At 45.5% G+C, this 21,677-nt stretch overlaps 1 protein-coding gene across 1 annotated transcript; it reads right to left on the minus strand.

The window, feature by feature from the left end:
* Positions 1 to 7,505: 7,505 nt before the first annotated feature.
* Positions 7,506 to 15,084, minus strand: LOC132577587 (uncharacterized; the record flags this gene model as incomplete). Its single annotated transcript, XM_060247378.1, has 3 exons — positions 7,506 to 7,629; positions 11,840 to 12,312; positions 14,656 to 15,084. Coding segments are annotated over 3 exons (1,026 nt in total), but the record flags the coding sequence as incomplete, so codon positions are not given.
* Positions 15,085 to 21,677: the final 6,593 nt, after the last annotated feature.

Raw genomic sequence — 21,677 nt, forward strand, 5'->3', positions numbered from 1 at the left:
ATTACAGGCCAGTCAGTCTGACTTCAATACCGGGAAAGTTGGTAGAAACCATTATCAAAGACAGAATGAGTAGGCACATTGATGAACACAAGTTCTTGAGGAAGACTCAGCATGGGTTCTGTAAGGGAAGATCTTGTCTCACTAACCTGTTAGAGTTCTTTGAGGGGCTAAACAAACATGTGGACAAATAGATGTTGTTTACCTTGACTTCCAGAAAGCTTTTGATAAAGTTCCTCATCAAAGGCTCCTTAGTAAGCTCAAGAGTCATGGAGTAAAAGGGCAAGCCCTCTTGTGGATCAAAAACTGGCTAATTAATAGGAAACAGAGAGTGGGTATAAATGGGCAATTTTTGCAGTGGAAGATGGTAAGGAGCGGGGTGCCACAGGTCTCAGTACTGGGTCCGATGCTCTTTAACTTGTTCATTAATTAATTAGAGTTGGGAGCAGTGTTCCCACTAAGCTGAATTAGCATGAGCTAGCTCACAGATTTTTAGCCTCTGGCTCACATATTTTTGTCTCAGCTCAGGAAGGATGACCCCAGAGCACACTAATTTATGCAGAAGCTCACAACTTTAATGCCAGTAGCTCACAACTTTAATACCAGTAGTTCACAAAGTAAAAATTTTGCTCACAAAACTCCATGGCTTAGAGAGAACATTGGTTGGAAGTAAGCAGTGAAGTGGCTAAGTTTGCAGATGACACTAAATTGTTCAGGGTGGTGAGAACCAGAGAGGATTGTGAGGCACTCCAAAGGAATCTGTTGAGGCTGGGTAAGTGGGCATCAATGTGGCAGATGAGGTTCAATGTGGACAAGTGCAAAGTAAAGCACATTGGGGCCAAAAATCCAACTGCAAATACTAGTTGATGAGGTGTGAACAGGGCCGGCCCTCCCTCTAGGTGAACTAGGCAGTTGCCTAGGGCGCTGAAAGGCCAGGGGTGACAAATTGGGCTCTCGCCCCCCTCCATGGCCCAACCAAGCGCTTAGCTTGCCTCCATCCCCTGTCCCCACTGCTGCTGTCGCAAGCCCCCTCCAGACCACAGCCGCCCCCCCGCCCCCCACCCCCAGCGTGGCATCCTGCTCCCCCGCTTCCCCCCCCGGCACTCTGCTTGCCTGCCTGCCGCCACTTTTGCTCTGCTCGCTCCCTTCCCTTCCCCTTGGGGCTTGTCGCCAGCTAAAAGTAAGCTTAACCGGCGAGCAGCTCATGCCTGTGCGTTTTGTCTATAAGCTTACTTTTAGCCAGCGATAAGTCCCAGGGGGAAGCGAAGGGTGCGAGTGGAGTGCTGCTGCTTTTAGCAGTGATGGGCAGGCAAGCGGAGCACCGGGGGGGGTGCACAGGACACTGTGTGGGGGGAGGGGGCACAGAGTCACAGGGGGGAGCTGTGGAGGGGCACTTTAGGGGGGGGCACCAGGCAGCAAGTCTGCCTAGGGCGCCTCAGGGCGTCGGCCCGGCCCTGGGTGTGAGCTGGCAGAGACTGATCAAGAGAGAGTTCTTGGGGTTGTGGTAGATAACTCACTGAAAATGTCAAGACAGTGTGCGATTGCAATAGAAAAGGTGAACACCATGCTGGGAATTATTAGGAAGGGAACTGAAAACAAATCAGCCAGTATCATAATGCCTCTGTATAAATCAATGGTGCGGCCTCATTTGGAATACTGTGTACAATTCTGGTCACTGAACCTCAAAAAAGATATTATAGCATTGGAAAAAGTGCAGAAAAGGGCAACTAGAGTGATTAAAGGGTTAGAACACTTTCCCTATGAAGAAAGGTTAAAACGCTTGGGGCTCTTTAGCTTGGAGAAATGTCGACTGCGGGGTGACAAAATAGAGGTTTACAAGATTAAGCATGGGATGGAGAAGGTAGAGAAGGAAGTACTTTTCTCCCTTTCTCACAATACAAGAACTCATGGGCATTCAATGAAATTGCTGAGCAGTTGGGTTAGAACTGATAAAAGGAAGTACTTCTTCACCCAAAGGGTGATTAACATGCGAAATTCACTGCCACAGGAGGTGGTGGCAGCTACAAGCATAGACAGCTTCAAGAGGGGAATGGATAAGCATATGGAGCAGAGGTCCATCAGTGGCTATTAGCTGCAGCTTATCGTTGGAACTCTCTGTCTGGGGCAGTGATGATCTGTAATCTTGTGCTTGGAGGGGAAGTGGAAGGGCTTCTAGCCCCAGTGGTGGACCTCCTGATGGCACTTGGTTTTTTTGGCCACTGTGTGACACAGAGTGTTGGACTGGATGGGCCATTGTCCTGATCCAGCATGGCTTCTCTTATGTTCTTATGATTAGATAACAGATTAATGTTTGAAAAAGAACATTTTAATGAGAGAAGGAATGCAACAACTTAGCTGCAATGACCTATCCTCCACTTTCCTAGCATGCAAGCATCCAAAAGGTGTTTCTTCTTGTTGACATCCAGGTAGGCTGTCACCATTCAAGCTCTGCCCTTTCCTCACTATCATTGCTTTGAAGCATTGACAGAAGGGACCAGTATGTGTGTTCATCTGTATTAGCTGCACAGTCCTTTCTTAAATTTGCTTGCTAACTGACTCTAGGCCAGTCGGAAGTTTTAATCAATGAATGGATAAGCAGTGAGGAGCCTTGGCAAGAGCTTTGATCGCAGTCTTATCTTTAGCAAATATAAGATCTTTATTTACAACATTTAAAATGTATTATCTATTTATTATTTAAATTTATATTCCACTCTCCCTGCAAGCTGGCTCTGGGCGGATCACAAACAGAATGTAAAAAAATATCAAATAATTCAATATAAGAGTAGAACAATTTAAAACAGGTTTTTTTTAAAGCATAAATTAGCAAAACATAGGGATCTACTGTACAAGAACCCAGGAATATAGGAAGCTAGTATCAGAAGAGTTTGGCAGAAGAATTACAGAAACTGATCAAAAGAAATAAAACCACATAGCTAGCTAGATTGCGCAAGTTGGTTTTACCCTGACATTAGTTTCCAAGGAATGGACACCAGCAAAGCTGGAACTTTGTAAAACAGGTTGGTCAAGGTAGGCTTCAATCAATTTCTTCCTATTATCTAGTTCTTTGCCTGCCCACTTTCATGTGCTCAATCTTTTTACTCTTTCTCTCCCAGCTGGGAAGGTTCCCATCTAACCTATCCTGAATTGGGATTTGACTCCCAGCATTCTCTTTACCCAGTCATGTGCTCTGCCTTTAAGCCCCCCAAATGTTATATCCAAAAAGTGATCTATCATGTCTCTTCCTGACAGATAAGCAAATAGTTATCACTTCTCAGTCTACCCTATGAATAAGTTCCTCTCAGCTTGAAGCCTGAGGATGTTATGACTAGGTTCCCAGGCCAGAGTGTTTCCTCTGAGGCCAGGAGCCTCCCAGGATGTTAATCAAGGCATCCTGAATCTCTCAGTTCCATTTGTACAAACTCAGGTAGCGCAACTGGGACAAGCATCCTCTCTCCCTGTATCCAGGTGATATGCAGAGCTGCACTGAGCCAGGGTGATCCTCCCCCCAGACCATCAGATGCAACCATTAATTGTATGACTTTGCTAACCCTAAAAATGTTCAACCTCCATGTCCATGCTTTCTGTAAACATTTTTTTTATTTAAAATAAACTTTTTTCAAGAGAAACTGAGCTATATCTAGCCAAATGTCCTTTGATGTGCCCTTGTCCTGCCTAAAACCTTAGTGCATTCCTTTTTTGTGTGTGTCTGTCTCAGACACTAAGAAGCAGACTGTAAATGCCAGAGGGCTATAAAAACAGATTCTTCCTTCTGTGAGAATTCTGTACAAAAGATGGAAGGTGATGTTTCTATGGTATGAGACAGCTGTTCCACCAGTGGTTTGTCCTCTAATGCTTCCCTTGGCAAATTAAGGACTCTGGTTACTGAAGTGAAATGTATTAGGAGGCCTAATGCATTTGGACTGCTTTGAAATGAGCAGGAGACAGAAAGTTTCTAAAAGATTTTTGCCCCCTTTTCCCATCTGCCAGTACTTGGTATGCTTTCAAATTAGAAGCAAGGCTAATTGAAAAAGCAAGTAGCTGCCTTCTGATATTTACATACATAAACTCTTTTGTTAATTGTTGTCCAGCTTCTTAAAAACATATGGCATGTGTGCAATCAATAACACATGTGCTACTGCCAGAAAAATAAAAAAGTTGTCTATCAGTAAGTGAAAGGATTAATTAAACATGCTTCATGTTCATGTATGCAACATAGCTCTGGGATAACGTGTAATAGGTTAGGTTTTGTGTTTTAAATGACCCATGAGACATTTAGGATTCTAGTGGAAAATATCTGGGATTGGTTAATACAATTTTAAATGTAGTCAGATGAATATGACCTGTAGATTGATTACTATAAACACTACACTGTGAATTTATATGTATTCATATTCTATGCTTAACATTTTATTTTAGCTACAATTGCTGCAATATAAATCAGTACAAATATAAATAAATACACAGTTTCAAAGTGCTATACAGAAAACATTAAACAAGTGTTAAACAACCCCCTTAAAACTGTTAACAGTATTTACGTGGTCATATTAGAAGTATTAAAAATTAATTTAGAACATTTGCTTCCACAAACAATCCCCACATTTTGTAGCTGCCCACGTTATCTATTTGTTAGCAACTATTCAATGAAAAGAGAATAAGAAAAAAAGGACTCTGAGCTATAATGTAGCCAATGCATGGATAGATTAATGCATATTCATCTGTCATTGCATATTGTGCTCTTGCTGTGCTATAGCTGACATTTGCAACTGAATTTTCCTGTGAGGAAAGACAGGCCAATTTTGAATGATTGCTGTTTCACAATGCAAGGGTGCAGTTTGTGTGTGTGTGGGAGAGAGGGATAGAGAGAGAGAGACACTAGGAGCTGGAAAGAAAAGGAAAGGTCCCCTGTGCAAGCACCAGTCGTTTCCAACGCTGGGGTGACATTGCTTTCACAATGTTTTCACGGCAGACTTTTTATGGGATGGTTTGCCATTGCCTTCCCCAGTCATCTACACTTTTCCCCCAGCATGCTGGGTACTCATTTTATCGACCTCGGAAGGATGGAAGGCTGAGTCAACCTCGAGCCGGCTACCTGAAAACCCAGCTTCCACTGGGGATCGAACTCAAGTTGTGAGCAGAGCTTGGGACTGCAGTACTGCAGCTTTAACACTCTGTGCCACGGGGCTCTAGGAGCTGGAAAACCCAGGTTTAAATCCAATTCACACTTTGCCAAGGCAGGTTACTGGGTGACCTAGGACCAGTCAATATCTCTCAGCCTAGTCTATATCCCATGGATGTTGCAAGCATAAAATAGAGAACGGGAAAACTATATAAGCTACTTGCAGTCTCCATTGGAGAGACATACATGGTATAAATGAAGTCAATATACATATATATAAATAAACAAATAACCGAACTAGAAAACTGCTCATCACTTGGACAAAGAACAGCGGCTATCTTGCAGAAAGAAGGCAAAGGTGTACTGTAAGCTGATATGGACAGATAGTCTGAAGACAAGGTTGTGTCAGCTCCAGGAACTAGAAAATTCCTGGAGATTTGGGTGTGGATCCTGGGTGAAGTGGAGTTTGTGGAGGAGAGGAACTTCAACAGGGTATAATGTCATAAAGTCCACTATACAAAGCTGTCATTTTCTTTGGGGGAACTGATCTTTGGAGACCAATTATAATTCCAGAAAATGTTCAGGGCCCACCTTGAGACTGAAACCTTATCTGAAGGATCACTGGGTTCCCAGTTTTAATACCAGGGGGTGTTTTGTAGGAAAAAAGGTGCAGGAGCTCAGTAGCATATCTCATTTGCATATGCCCCGGGATCTGTGCGCAATGTGGGGGGAACTCCCCACTGATTATAGACCCTGGCTGGAGGTTCAGGAGCTATGCTCCTGTGAGCTCCTGCTGAATTCAAGCCCTGCTTAATACCTCAGCAGCAGCACTTGATTAGTCTTTCAGCATGACCAGGCTTCCCAGGCAATGAAAATTAGAATATCTCATGGTAACCTCTAGGGTGGAATGACCTGATTTCATGAATCAGCACTGATATAGAACAGGGAGACTAAAAACAAAACATAAAACCTTATATGTCCCATAGCACTTTACAGCATCAGATTTGGTCACTATATTTTCTTGGTTGGGGGTGGGGGTGGGGAACAAGTCTTGCAGGAACCTCACCTGTATTGTTTCAAATACAAGGTTTTAATCTTGTTTGGGCTTCAATGAACAAGAGAATATGAATATAAAAAAAAGGTTTGGTCACTAGAGGTGCTCAGGTACATGCACTCCACACACACACACACACAATGTGTGTGTGTATAAATACACTATATATATTATATGTTACACACACACATACACACGCATGGCAGCATAGGTGGTCAATGATCAATAAAGCTAACAAAATAGAAGTTTCATAAAGAACTTACTAAATACATATAAAAATAAGGGTTGGTTATTCTTGTTTGTAACCCGTGAGCTTGCTCATTAGAAGTGGCAAACAAAGGCAATACTTGAGCTTCCCTTTGCAACTAGCAGTTGATGTTCAGTGTGTTAGCAACAAGTTAGTAGCAAATCTTCTTTTCCTCTATCCAGTTAGTACCAAGAATAAGAATTGTGAACTAGTTTTGAACTTCATCTTTAACAAACTTTTTGCATTATCAACTGAATATTTCTGTGTGCAAAAGAAAACAAAAATCAGAAAAAAATTGGATTCGGGGGTATTTGAAGCTAAAAAATTTGGGGGGGGGGATATGTCACAATAGCAGATTTGGTAGCTGAATCTCATTTGGGAGATATTTGGCTTTTCCCAAATATACAGCCCCATCATATCCTATGAGCCATTGAAGTCAATGGCAAAATAGAGTATAATGAATTGTGACTGGGTGGAAGGGGTTTGAGGTAGGGGCTCCAAATTTGCAGGGCATCTGCAGGAGCCTCTCCCCCAAGGAACCCCCAAGTTTCAAAAATATTGGGCTAGGGGACCCTATTCTAGTGGCATCCAAAGAGGGTGCCTCCAATCCCTATGTTTTCCTAGGGAAGGGGGAAAGGTGTCAATTTCCCTATGGTGAGAAAATTGACACTGGGGAGGACAGTTTTTAGGGAGAGGCACCAAATTTACAGTGTAGCTGCAGGAGCCTCTCCTCCAAGGAATCCCCAAGTTCCAAAAAAGATTGGACCAGGGGTTCTCATTCTATGGGACCCCAAAGTGGTTGTCCCCCTTTCCCATTGTCTCCTATGATGGAAAAAACTTTCAAACACAGGCAGCAGTCAGATTCTCCTAGAGAATCTGCAGTGGAAAGTCAACTGTGATGAGGATGCTTGTTTGCAAGGAGCATAACAGTGTTATGTGCCCAGCAGAACAAATGCCACTGGGGCAGTGCCAGTGCCAGTGCCACATACAGGACCTTAGTTCAAATCTGAGAATCTCTCTGAATTACAAACATAGGAGAGTGCTTTCTGCAAGGACTGCAGCACAGAAACAGTACATTGACTGCACTGGTGCTAAGCAGCAGAGTCCTGTGCCAACCTAATAGTGACCAGGGGCACAACCGTGCCAAATACTGTCCATCTGCTGAACCCAGTGCGCTTGTGGTCTGGGTATACCGAGAGATGAATGGATACAAATCTAAAATCAAGATTCACAAAGCTGAGCAACCTGTTTTACTGCAACATCATTTCAGGAACAGGCTGGAATCTCCTCTCTTCTATTAACCCTGCCCTTCTCTTCTGTTCCAGTCTGTTTCTGCCAAACTGAATGCACACCCCTAGTAATAAGACTGAAATTCTGTTCTGCTACAAACAGAGGAATACACACACACACAGAGACAGAGAGTGCTATTGGTTTCCAAGCATTTTAAATGAATTCCTTGAAGCATTTGTGTAAATACACCAAATTGTTCCATCTGATGATCCTTAATTCATAAAATGCTGCTAATGTAGGCTTGTTACTTGACTTCCACTACAGTCACTGAGTTTAAGGATGAAATTGTTATAATGTTCACACACACACATATATTCACATAGGGGTTATAATATTAAACTAATTGGCTGTTAAGAACAGAGAGAACTATTGTAATATTATTAGAAGAAAACCTATGATTATCATGAGCTCAGAGCAATATCATCATATCATAAATAAGGAATCAGTCTGCAGTTCCTGTCACAAGACCTTTAGGCAAATTACATTCCTCAATTAGTAATTTATTTCATGTGGACTGTTGCATAAATGATCCATAGTCTGTCCTGCTCAAACCACACCTTTGTTTGAAGGTGATGAAGATCAGTCACATTTTATTTTTGACCCTATTGTTTAGCCAGTGTTTTCTAACAACCTAAATTGCATGTTATTGAATTTTGCAATATTTTAAAACAACATGGATTTAAAGTCATTAATTGAATTTGATTATACTTCTATTTTAGCACACTGTTTTTAAAACTATGTATATATGAACCCAATTCCCCTTCTTACTACAGTATGCATCTATGTGGCTTTTGTCTTTGCTAGGCTTGTGATGCCCAGCATAACCCTTGTGATGGTCATCTTCATTCCCTATTCTTCGGATGTCTTTTCCTAAATATTGTAGCCTTGTGTACTATTATAATTTGCTAGCAAACAAAATCTGTTTTCTGGAAACATAGATATATTCTGGGATTCCACTGAAAATTCTTGTCCATCACTCCAAGTGACATGAAGTAATAGATAACGCATACCTGAATTCTGTTGTGTGTGTTGTTTGACTTGTGTTTGTAAGACTTCTGGACATTTTTATAAGATAGACCGATGGTTTAATTTCCAGCTGTATACTTGTATTTCAGCTTTGACTATTAAACATTAAAATGATTTGTAATCATTGATGGGTATGCTCTGCATGGCTCAAATTCTAACCAGGTTGCCAACTATGAGTGGTGTCTGTGAATGCTTGAAAAACACTTGGTTCTTGGAATGGGCTTGCACTATTTATGTGTATCTCTCTGTATATGTATGTACAACTGAAACAGACTGAAACAACACTGAAACAATGGGAGATGAGGAGAAGTGGGCATTTCCTGGAAGGCAGAGGTCATTACCACCACACAATGACATCATTTACAGCATAATCTAGAAGGACCATTATTGTGCTGAGGTGACACTTCAGCATATATCCAAAAAAGTCTATAGTTTTGGGGTTACTTTAGAGTCAGGCCAGCACAATGCCAGCACTTCCAAGTTGTGCTAGAAGTGACATCATCACATAATGTCACTCTCCGTGTCCTTATTTGTCTGGCATGCTTCTGCCCATAACCAGTTGGACATGGGTGGGTAGCAACCAAGATTGCCAGGAGTTTCCTTTCATAAGTAGCATGTGCCACTTCTACAGTCAAGGTGGTTATGAAGAAAAAAATGTGGGGAGGAATGCCATCCTGTTCTTCCTGGAGAAAAGGTGGGGTAAAATTAAATAGACAGGTAGTATATTATGAAGAGCACAAAGCTGGCTCTTGACATTTCTTCTGATGGAAGGAAGGGGAGGAGCATGACTTTCTTACCTTCTCCCTTCTGCTGCAACCCAAAATGTCCCTGAAATGTGATATATGAATAATAGATAATTATAATGGTCACAAAGCCTGGGTTTGAGTCCACTGGAGACTGAGCTGATGAAAAGGATCTCTCTCTTCCTATTTTCCACTGCAGTCCTAAATTCTTAAGGTGCTGATCCTGGGCAACCTGGGGACCTGTAAGGCATCTGAAATGCTGATCCTCAAGGACAGGAGAAAGGACCAATGAAAATAACTTCACCCTTCAGAAATTCTCCACTGGATCCAACTTTTGCCATTCAATATAAATGAGGGGGAACTTGTGTGTATATACATCTTTTCTCTCATCAGCTAAGTACTAATAATGTTGTAATATTTAAGCACATGTAGTACACATTCTTTAAAGAATAAGGGAAGTTGGTAGAAATGGGTGATCTTGTTTTAAAGCGCTAAAAGAATCTCTCCCCAAACATAGCACAAATTTAAAATATGTGTGGGAAGTCAAGATTCTGTTCACAAACTGTCATTCCATCCTGGCTTGTCTTGACAAATCTTGTTTCAGAGTGTTTTCAGACTCCTAAAAAAGCATGGCTGCTATCCCAGCCCATAGTGTCAAACTGAGGAAAGCTTTGCCATGTCAGCAGCATACTGTCTATTGTATGTCTTATCACGGGACCATAAATCCAAATTCCCTTTACTTGAATTAACAATGTTCTTGTATTAAATCAGAAAATATTCCAATTCATCTGAGCTACACACATGCATGCTTGCACGCATGCACGCCCACCTACCCACCCGCAGAGCAGAGTTCCAGCTCAAAATTCAGAAATACCTGGAGATTTGAGGGTAGAGCTTGGAAGAGTGGAATTTCAGGAGGGAAGGAACTTAGTAGGGTATAATGCCATGCAATCCATCTTCCAAAGCAGCTATTCAGTACTTTTGGGATTTTACAGTTGTGGCATATCAGACATGATAAAGAGAAAGGTCCACTTTCTGAAGCAGCAAAGAATAGCTGTGTAATGTACTGGAAACCGAGATGGTTCGAAGGCAACATGGTTTATTCAGTAGCACATCACAAGAGAGAGAACACGCGGGCCGGGTCCCACTTATATACATTACCTGGAACTGCCCCCTCATCTGACCAGTCCAATCCTGGTCAGTCAAACTTCCCGCCACAGATCTTGATGGGCGGGGCATCTGGCGAGCTACATCCGGGGACCCACAGGTCGCCTCTGTAGCGATCGCCATGCGGTATAACAGCTTATGTTCAAGACACAACAAGCTGTTTCCAGAGAGTAGGGGGGTTTTATTATGTACCAGTCTGAGAGACGCGAGTCGGGCAACATTGTTTATTGCATGGTACAAACACGAGGTAAGAGAGAGAGCACGCGGGCCGGGTCCCGCATATATACAGCTCTGGAACTATTCACCCTGCTGGCCAGTCCAATGCTGGCCAGCCGTATTTCCCGCCACTCACTGTGATTGGCGGATGACCAGCGCTCTTCGCGGAGGCATCTGGTTGTCACCTATGCCTCCGCGGCTTTAGCGGACTAACGCTTTATCGATGGTACGTTATAACGAAATGGTCGCGCTGTCTTGAATGATGGCGTTCTACGAACGCCATACACTACACTCCTCCCCCCTTAGTTAGTAACATAGTCCTGGAGGTAGGCGGGAGGCCGGCGCTCTCGGGTCGAACGTCGGGGGGTGGCCTGCGGAGTCGTGGTGGCTTCGAGCCTGAGCATCCGAGGGTTGCTGGCCGAGTTCGGGGGCTTGGTTAGGCCCTGCGGGAGGGGGCAGCGTCATGGATGGCGGCAGGGTTGTGGTAGGCTCCTCGGGTTGGGCTGCCCCCCTTGCTTCTGTGGGTGCTTCGGGTAGGGTCCTGCGGCGCATCTGGTCGATGTGCCGGCGTAGGATCTGGCCCCCCTCAGTGGATACTTCATAGTGACGGGAGCCCACGACCCGTAGCACCCGCCCAGCCACCCACTCGGGTCCCGAGGCGTAGTTGCGGGCGAACACTGGATCCTCGGCAAAGAACCCCCTGGCTGCCTCGCGGACCTCTGGGGACCCTCGTGTGTCAGAGGCTTGGTCGGGGTGTAGTCTGTCTAGCCTTGTGGTGAGCTTGCGCTCCATGAGGAGCTCTGCTGATCCCTGTGACAGGGTTTGGGATGACCCTGTTGTCGAATAGGAATGCGGCCAGCCTGTGATCCCAGTCGCCCTGCACGATCCTGCCCAGGGCCTCTTTGGTGGTGCAGACCATCCGCTCGGCTTGGCCGTTGGTGGCGGGGTGAAAGGGGGCCGACCTGATGTGCCTTATGAGGTACCTCTGTAGGAAGGCCTGGAACTCTCCCGAGGTGAAGGCGGCCCCGTTGTCCGAGACCAGGGTGTCTGGGATGCCGTGGGTGCACAGGACCCGGCGCAGGGCTCGGATGGCGGCTGCTGAGGAGGTGGATGCTACAGGGAGGACCTCTAACCATTTTGTGTAGGCGTCCACGATTATAAGGAATATCTGCCCCTGGAACGGCCCCGCGAAGTCTATGTGGAGCCTGGACCAGGGTTTCCTTGTGGTTTCCCACCTTGTGGCCGGGGCGCTGGGTGGGTCCAGCCGCGATTCCTGGCACGCACTGCATCTCCGGACCCAGTCCTCTATTTCTCCGTCCATCCCCGGCCACCACACATAGCTCCTGGCTAGGGCCTTCATCCTCACAATGCCCGGGTGCGTTTCATGTAGTGATGCAAGGACCCTTTTCTGAAGGGGAGGGGGAACCACCACCCGGCTCCCCCATAGCAGGCACCCCTTGTGGGCCGCGAGTTCCTCCCGCCTCATTTTGTATGGTTTGAACTCTCCCCCCAGGTCCCTCTCTGGCCACCCCCTCACCACCCAGTCGAGCACCCTCGCTAGGGTTTTGTCTTTCCCTGTGGCCTTTGCCACTTCGGCAGCGTGTATGGGCTGGTCGGGGAGTGCCTCTATGGACATCACCTGGTGGGCTGGTGCTGGGTCGGGCCCCGTGTCTGGCAGCGGTAAACGACTGAGTGCATCGGCGTGGCCCATCGCCTTGCCCGCCCTGTGTACCAGTGTGTAGGTGTATGAATTTAGGAATTGGTTCCATCTCAACACCCTCTGGGACAAGATTTGGGGGGTTTGATGGTCTGGGGCTAGCAGACCCAAGAGAGGCTTGTGGTCGGTCGCTATCGTGAACTTGCGACCGTACAAATAATCGTTAAATTTGTGAACCCCTGCTACGATCGCCAGGGCTTCCTTGTCTATTTGAGCGTAATTACGCTCCGCTGACGTTAAGGTGCGGGAATAGTAGGCGACCGGTACCTCCCGGCCGTCCGATAGTTGGTGCCCCAGAACCGCGCCCACCCTGTACGGCGATGCATCGCATGCCAGAATGACCGGAAGGCGCTCGTCGAAGTGGTGAAGCACCGCGTTAGAGACCAGGACGTCCTTCACTGCCTGGAACGCAGCGGCTTGCTTCTTCCCCCACACCCAAGGAGCTTTTTTGTCCAGTAACCGGTGTAGGGGTTCCGCGATGGCCGCTTTGTGGGGTATGAACGTGTGATAAAAGTTGAGCACCCCCAGGAAGCTCTGTAGCTCCGCTTTACACGTGGGGGCCGGGGCTTGTACGATGGCCCTGGTTTTCTCCTCAGTCGGGTGGATTCCCTCTGCGTCCATGGCGAATCCTAGGAACTCCACCCGCGGTACCCCCAGCAAACACTTCTCCCTCTTCACCTTAAGTCCAGCGGTTTGGAAACGACGGAGCACCTCCCTGAGACGGTTGCTGAACTCCTCAGGGTTCGGGGCGGCGATTAAAACGTCGTTGAAAAAGGGCTGGACTCCTGGGATCCCTTTGAGGAGAGCGTCCATTATACTCTGGAAGATCCCCGGAGCTACGTTGACCCCAAACTGTAGCCGGTTCACCTTGAACGCCCCCCTATGGGTCACAATCGTCTGTGCCTCGGCCGTTTTGGTGTCCACCGGAAGCTGCTGGTAGGCTTGTGCCAAGTCCAGCTTCCCGAAAATTTTGGACCCCGCAAGGGCGGCCAGGACGTGACTGACAACCGGCACTGGGTAGGGATTATCCTGGAGCGCCTTGTTGATTGTGCACTTGTAGTCGGCACAAATCCTCACGTCCCCATTCGGTTTGACCGGAGTCACTATGGCGTAATCGACCGGCTCTAGGACCCCTTGTGCTACTAGGCGGTCCAGCTCAGCCTCGATTTTTGGTTTTAGGGCGAAGGGGACTCTCCTTGCCTTAAGCCGGGTTGGTCTGACCGTAGGGTCGAGCGGCAGGGAGATGGCCGGGCCCTTGTAGCTACCCAACGACCCGTCAAAAACCTCTGGGAATTCTCGGCACACCTCCCCGAACCCACCGGCTATGGCCGTTTGTGACACCTCAACTCTGATTCCTAAGGGGCCGAACCACGTGAGGCCCAACAAGGTCGCCAGTGGTCGCTTGACTACCAGGATATCTAGCGGGCCTCTGAAGGACCCTCGCTCCACGTGCACCCTCGCCCACCCCGCGATCTGGACCGGGTTTTTCTGAAAGTCCCGCAGTACAAAGTCGGCCGGCCGCAGCTGTCCTTTGTAGCCGGGGTGTAACTGCCTCAGGGTCTCCTCCGCAATTATGGAGATGGAGGAGCCCGAGTCCACCTCCATGAGGCAGGGGGCCCCCTCTATGCGGACCGACACCTTAATCTTGTTGGGGGTGGCCAGGGGCAGGTTCAGTACCTGTAGCGTGGTGGAGGCCGTGGAGTGGGACTCGGCGGCCTCGTGGTGCGTGGTTGGCCGCGGGCGGTGGGACTTGGCTCGGCAAGCCCGCGCTATGTGACCGGTCTTCCCGCAGCTCCTGCAGTCCCAGGTCCTGTACTTGCAGTCCCGCCGGTCGTGGGGGTCGCCGCAACTGGCGCAGTTCGCTCCTTCGTTGTTGCGTTGGTTCGATCTTTCATTCGCCCGGGGCCGCTGTGGGGCTCGGGAGGCTGGTCTTGTAGAGTGGTGCAGCTGGAGCGCTTCTCCTTCGTCCTGGTGATGGGGGTCCAGCTCCTCGTGGTGGACGGCTTCCGACTTGGCCCTGGGGAACGTCCGGGAGGCGCGCTCGAAGGCCACGGCCTCGCTGAAGGCGCCCTGAAGCGTGAGCTCTTCCTTTGCGAAGAGCTTTTGCTGGAGCCTCTCGTCGCGGAGGCCCCAAGCAAACCGGTCGGCCAAGGTCTCTTCCAAATTCGGGAAGTTGCAGCTTCCGGCGATCTGGCGCAGGGCGGCCAGGTAGTCTGCAGCGGATTCTCCCTGGGCCTGGTCCCTCTTGTGGAAGAGGAACCGTCGGGCCACCCGCGACGGCTGCGGCAGGAAATGGCCCGTGAGGAGGCGGACGACCTCCGTGTACATTTTCTCCATGAGGCGGGCGGGCGCCGAGAGACCCTTTGCGATCTCGAAGGTGGCGGCCCCGCAGACGCTCAGGAGCACGTCCCGCTTCATGCCGTCCTCGGTTACTCGATTCGCCCTCAGGTAGCAATCGACCCTCTCCGAATAGGATTCCCATCCCTCGGGATTCGTGTGGTCGAAAGCTTCGATGTGACCGGTGTTCCCGCTGGGACTGGCCATGGCGGCGGTCGTTGCGAAGTAGCGATTCAGCGATGAAGCGACGGGACGACGGGTTGCCCGTGAGTCTCCTTCGTAGCCCTTGCCGAAGGGCTAAGATCCCATCCTCGTCGCCACTATTATGTACCAGTTTGAGAGACGCGAGTCGGGCAACATAGTTTATTGCATGGTACAAACACGAGGTAAGAGAGAGAGCACGCGGGCCGGGTCCCGCATATATACAGCTCCGGAACTATTCACCCTGCTGGCCAGTCCAATGCTGGCCAGCCGTATTTCCCGCCACTCACTGTGATTGGCGGATGACCAGCGCTCTTCGCGGAGGCATCTGGTTGTCACCTATGCCTCCGCGGCTTTAGCGGACTAACGCTTTATCGATGGTACGTTATAACGAAATGGTCGAGCTGTCTTGAATGATGGCGTTCTACGAACGCCATACACTACAGGTTTGTTAAGGAAAGCTTCTGAGCTAGCTGACTTTCTAGAAAAGAACAAGATATTATATGGACTGATTGATGTAAGCCCTCTTGCCACATCAAGGCAACAATCAATGAGAGAGTGCTATTCTGTAACCCTATTCATTTTGATGAGACAATATATTTTTTCCTGTGAATTGTGCATGGGATACATTTATTCTGAAAATGTCTGGCCACAGTCTATCAAAATCATACCCTCAACAGAGTGTCTGATTTAGTCGTTTGGGGTGGGGTGGGGGGAGGAAGAAATAAAAAAACACTTAAATTTCATCAGCTGAGAGTCCCTTAGAAAGAATGATGCCCTTCATGTAAACAAAACACACAGTCACAGTTTAGCTTAGTGGGCAAAGGCTCAGAGAGCGCTCATTAAGATGACTCTGCACTGCTGTGGGCCTCCCTCTCTGGGATGACAGGTTAATTACAAATAAAGTGATTTATGTAATAGACAGCTAAATATTAAATATTAACAGTGCCATATAACCTTTTAAAGTCTAATTTATGTTGTTTAACATGCATTGAAACACATTGAGTTCTATTCTGTATCATATATAATATTTAATCATTTTTATTTGAATGTATCAAATGTTATTGACACCATTTAAAAAAAATTATGGACAGGAATTTATTACAAAGGAAAATGGGAAGTCAAAACAACAAAGAGAGGAGACCTTCATCAAGTCCCAAGAGAAAGTTCATTCAGCAGAGAGGTATGAATATTTAGATCCTATTTTGTTTATTATATTCATTTCTATTTTGTTCAACCATTTCAGTTCTTCACTTTCAGCTTGATTTTATACATTTATTAATAAATGCATTTTGCACTGTTGAACAGTTATTGTGTGGTTGCTATGATATTTATATAATGTGAGGCATTTGCATGTCTCATATACATAAGCAGGAGACCTGCAAGACTCACCAGAGGGGAATCATATCCTCACCATTCACTTGTTCCATTGCCACTTGCTGGCCATCCTGCCTCCCTTCAATGCCAACGGTTCCATTTTTCTGGCTCATGTAATTGTAGCAGCAGCAGGTTGGAGTGGGGACATTCCACTCTTCACTACCCTGTTTGCTTGTCTGCCTGCTTACCATGCTGCTATTTTCTCCCACCTAGCTTACACAGAGGCAGGGAGCAGTAGGTCACAGAACAGCAATTGGCAGTGACAGTGGTACCCACTACTCTTCCTTGCAGCTTTCACTCCTCCTCAACTGCCTTCCTTCCTGCAGGGCTGGACATGGGGGCAGCAGATCCTACTCCACTTTGCTTGTCTGACTCCCTGCCTATCCATCAGTTTGGCTCATGCAGCAGTGGCTCCTGTTCCTCCTTCCCACTCACTTGGTTTGCATAACAGTGGCCACTACTCCCCCCTTTTCCGAAATGAAAACAAAGAACTTACATCTTTGAGAGACCTTGGTGTTTTTCTAAGAGCCTTGAATTTTTTTTTCTCTTGCTGTCTTCCTGAAAACTCAGGAGGGACAGGTCTCTAGAAAAAGACCTCTATCTGTAAGTGGACACATTCTCTGTTTTGTTTTGATTAGATCTATACAGGGGCTAGGCTCAGAATTAGATGTATGATTATATAATTGTGATATATTGACACACATGTAATATTAAGAAATGTATATGTTTAGCAAGAACATTTTGGTGAGAAGAACTGGGAACCATTGCAAAGTATCAATCAGCTTTGAGTTTTACAAGGAGAAAATTAATTTGAAATGTGTATTTTGGAACAAAGGAGCAAGAACATAAGAGAAGCCATGTTGGATCAGGCCAATGGCCCATCCAGTCCAACACTCTGCATCACACAGTGGCAAAAAAAAATTATATATACACACACACTGTGGCTAATAGCCACTGATGGACCTGTGCTCCATATTTTTATCTAAACCCCTCTTGAAGGTGGCTATACTTGTGGCCGCCACCACCTCCTGTGGCAGTGAATTCCACATGTTAATCACCCTTTGGGTAAAGAAGTACTTCCTTTTATCCGTTTTAATCTGTCTGCTCAGCAATTTCATCGAATGCCCACGAGTTCTTATATTGTGAGAAAGGGAGAAAAGGGAGAAAGTTGAAATTCAGAATTATATCTATTAATAAGTAGTCATTAAGATGACTTTGTATTAGACTATCAAAATATCTAAAGATCAATGTTGCTAAATCTGTGGATACTTAAATCTGTAGAATGGATCTATGAACAGACAAGACAAATGTTTCTACTCACCTGAGAAAAGGTAGGGGACCATAGTTGCGGGTAAAGGGAGAAGAAGTAGGGTATGGATGGAAAAAAATGAGAGGAGGAGGAGGCAGTGGGAGGAAAGGATATAGAAAGTGGCTGCTAGTGAGTGCTGGAAGTCAGTGGACAGTGAGGAAATTTTCTTGTGAGTTTGGCTCTGTTGTGGGTCATGATGAATTTTTATTTCTGTCACCTATTCATTTTTCAGAATTTTGCAGCAGGCCTTATATTGATGCCAATCCAAATTAACATTTATGTGGGTGCAAGGACCTCATGTAGCATTATTTGTCCTCATCCCACATCCCAAGGAAGCCTGAAATGCAACTACATTGACTATTACTTTTTTTAAAATGAATAACCCTAATGTTAGCCATTAGGAAATGGTGCCCTGTTTTGTTTTGATTTTTTCTTCCTGGACTCCGCTAGCTCTCAAGAAATCATTATAAATAAATTGAGACTAAGAATATAGCATGAGAGCAATTTGAGGCACTAAAGTTAGGAAACACAACTGTCTGCTTTTAAATTGGAAGGCAGCCAAGAAGGGAAGAAATCTGCATTTTAGAAGGGGGGAAATAGAAGCAATTATAATACAAGACAGCATTAAAAAGAAACAACAACAACCCTCTGTGTCAAATGTTTTCCTCAGTCATTTTGCCAAGGAGCTGTCACTCAAGCACTCATTTACTTCATTCTAGACTCCTATAAAAAAATTAGGAGCAGATAGAGAGAATCTTAGGCTTTTGCAATAGACTCATGGTTTTTAAACTGTGTTCAAGGGACTCCTTGAAAGCTTTTGTAGAGGACCTGCAGAGAGATGAACACTCTTCCCTTTGTTGTATTTAGGCATTGTAAATTAACTGTGTGCTGTCCCACTAAGCATAGCACAGCACAGTTTCACAAACACCCCCCCCCCCCCCCAATCTTTCATTTCAGGCAAGTTATAGCAATTTTCAGACCATGTGTCCTAGTCACAAACTGGTGTAAATGTGTTTAATAATATATTTAAGTTTAACTAGCTCATTTACAGAGACTGAGGCTAAATGAGATACTGGAAGATCTGTGTAGGTTCTGGTTTAGACTGGGATTATCGCTCAAGAGAAGAAGTGAATTTAAAACTGATCTCCCCCCGCCCCATCAAAATGGACTACCCACTACCCAGTTACCGTATTTGCCTTGGAAGAAAGGGGAGAGGGATGAAACATAAACAATAGGTGCATCCTGCCCCTTCCAGAGCTAATAACAACTGGGGAGGGGGACAGAAGTTTTAACAGGTGAGACAGCTTGTGGGGGGTAGTAGTGTAATGAGTTCCCTTCTACAATCCACGAAACCAACATTAAATGGGATTCCACATTTTGTGCTTCCCTTTTAAAACATTCATCATTCCCTGATGGAAGAAAGTTTGAAAAACACATTTCCTTAAACATCAGGGGTGAAATTGAACTTTATCAAGTGATATGATAGCATACATCTTGATTCTTAGAAGATGGAAAAATGTGAAAGAAAATGTTCATCCATGATCTCTGGTTTTCTCTCATGAGAATAAAAACCATGCACATATACACACATGCAGCTATTTTTATTTGAAAGTTTAGTTAACTGCAGGAATGACTAAAAAAGGGTATGAAATTATAGAATAAAAGCTATTGTTCTTGATTTAAAATTAAATATTTACACTAGCCTGCACTTTAGCGTATAGATTCTTAAAATAACTTTCCAACCTATTTAAAGTTTGTTACCAAGCAGTGCAATGTGAAATTTTTTATCAGTCCCTGTTTTGGGGGGAAGGGGGTACACTACATTTTTTTTCTTTCAGTTTTGTGATTTCCCTCAGGTATTGTTTCTGAAGGGCAGGTATCATAAAATTATTATTATTATAAAGATGGGATACATATAGGATTTGGGAAGTGGCTGTTACCTTTAGGAACCTGTTTTGGGTGGCCATTCATGTTACAGATGGGGACAAACTTTGCATCTCATTTGAAGTGAGTAGTGCAATGAGTTCCCTTCTACAAGCCACAAAACCTACTTCTGTATGTTAACTATAAAGATAATAATGTTGCTATTGATTAAATAGAACACCAAACAATAACCAGAAACATAATATAAAAGGAATACAAACTAATCTCCTGCAGAAATAAGCATCTACAAGGCACAAGTGTGATCAACCACATGAATTTAGAGAAACAGTTACCAATATATATATAAAAAACATTTATAAATGCATTATAAGCTTTTAAATTGAAATAATATGTTTCTTTCCTTCGTTAAATGTGTTTAATAGGATGCTATAGTCTATTCTTTCTAGTTTCTGCCATGGTTCAACCTTGACCTGACATGAAATTCTATTTTTCACTTTTCTGTTAACCTAGCCACCTAATTCAGACTATAATCCCTCTGAATAAGTATGGGCGCACTTCTACATTCTGTACAAAGCTTAACACACAATTGGTACTAAAGGAAAGTCAAATATTAACAGTGGCCAAAGAAAAACAAGGTCCTGACAGACTCTTCAATGCCCAGCCCAAACCCCTGGACCTAGAAACCCAAAATTTAGCAAGTGAATTCCTTACATGATATAATTGCCCACTTTGAAGGGATTTTTAGAAGTTTCACTCCTAAGAGGTAAAATGTGTTTTCACAAAGCCCTTCCAGAATGCCACTGACATATTCTGTGCCCATACAGCCAACTGGGGCAAGGGATGGGACAGGGATTTGGTAGAGAAGTTGTAGGTGGGCATAACCATCCAGTTGCATCTTCTTTGCAGGAAAGCAGAGTACAAGCTGACCTGTATCTGTGACCCTGGGATCAAAGGCAGAATTGAATGCAGAGCTCTTGCAATAGAAGTGTGAGTTTTGCAAAAAAAAAAAAAACCCAAGAAGAAGAGGAGGAGTGTATTACCAATGGTTCTAGAGATTCCTACAAGCAATAAATTGTGACCAAAGAAATGCAGCTTTATTCAGCTTTAACAAATGAAAATATCCCTCACCCACCCAATGAGCTTTATAAGGAGAAAGAAAAGTCTACTTCACAAGGCTAGCAGTCTGTCCAGGAAACTAGGCTGGAATGCAAGGTTTCTCTACAGCTTGCACACAGCTTAGAAGTTTGTCCTGCCTTGCTGAGGCCTCTTTATTTCCAAGCTGTCTTCTGTGCTATGAAGCTGTTCTTCCTCTACAGTCTGAAGCCACCGTCTTCCAAAGCTGCCACTGAATTTGTCACCAAAGCCACCACCACCTCCTCTCCAAAGTTGCCTGCTTCTTATCTGCACAGCTCTCCCATCCCAGATGTTCTTCATTTGCAATGCTGTGTAGGATTTAACCCCCTGCTGTCCTGGGACTGCCAGTCACATGGAGAAGGGCTGTATGGCTCACAACTTATCTGATTTCCACTACAGGAGGAGGAGGAGATTGGATTTATACCCTACCCTTCACTACCTGAAGGAGTCTCAGAGAGGCTTACAATCCCCTTTCCCTTCGCCTTCTCACAACAGACACCCTGTGAGGTAGGTGGGGCTGTGAGATCAGACAGAAACTGCTATTTCCAGAATAGCTCTGGCAGAATTATGACTGTGTGGATGTGGCCAGAGTGAACAGTGGGTTAAAGAGGCTGGGGAGGAGGAGCCACAGTCCAGCACGTCTGCCTTAAAGAACCCATTCAGGGAGAAGCCCCACTACTGGTTGTCAACAGAGAACTGAGAAATGGCAGGGATGCCAGGTGTGCAACAGCAGGATATTTGGCAGAGGTAATTTTGAAGGTGTACCTTGCCAATTCCCCTGAGCTCAGCGATGCCAATCCCCTGGAGTACTGGTCACTCAACAGTCAAAGCTGTCATATGGCCTGTTCTCTTTTGTTTGGCC

This window comes from Heteronotia binoei, chromosome 9 (genome assembly GCF_032191835.1).
Source record: "Heteronotia binoei isolate CCM8104 ecotype False Entrance Well chromosome 9, APGP_CSIRO_Hbin_v1, whole genome shotgun sequence".
Lineage (NCBI taxonomy): Eukaryota > Metazoa > Chordata > Lepidosauria > Squamata > Gekkonidae > Heteronotia > Heteronotia binoei.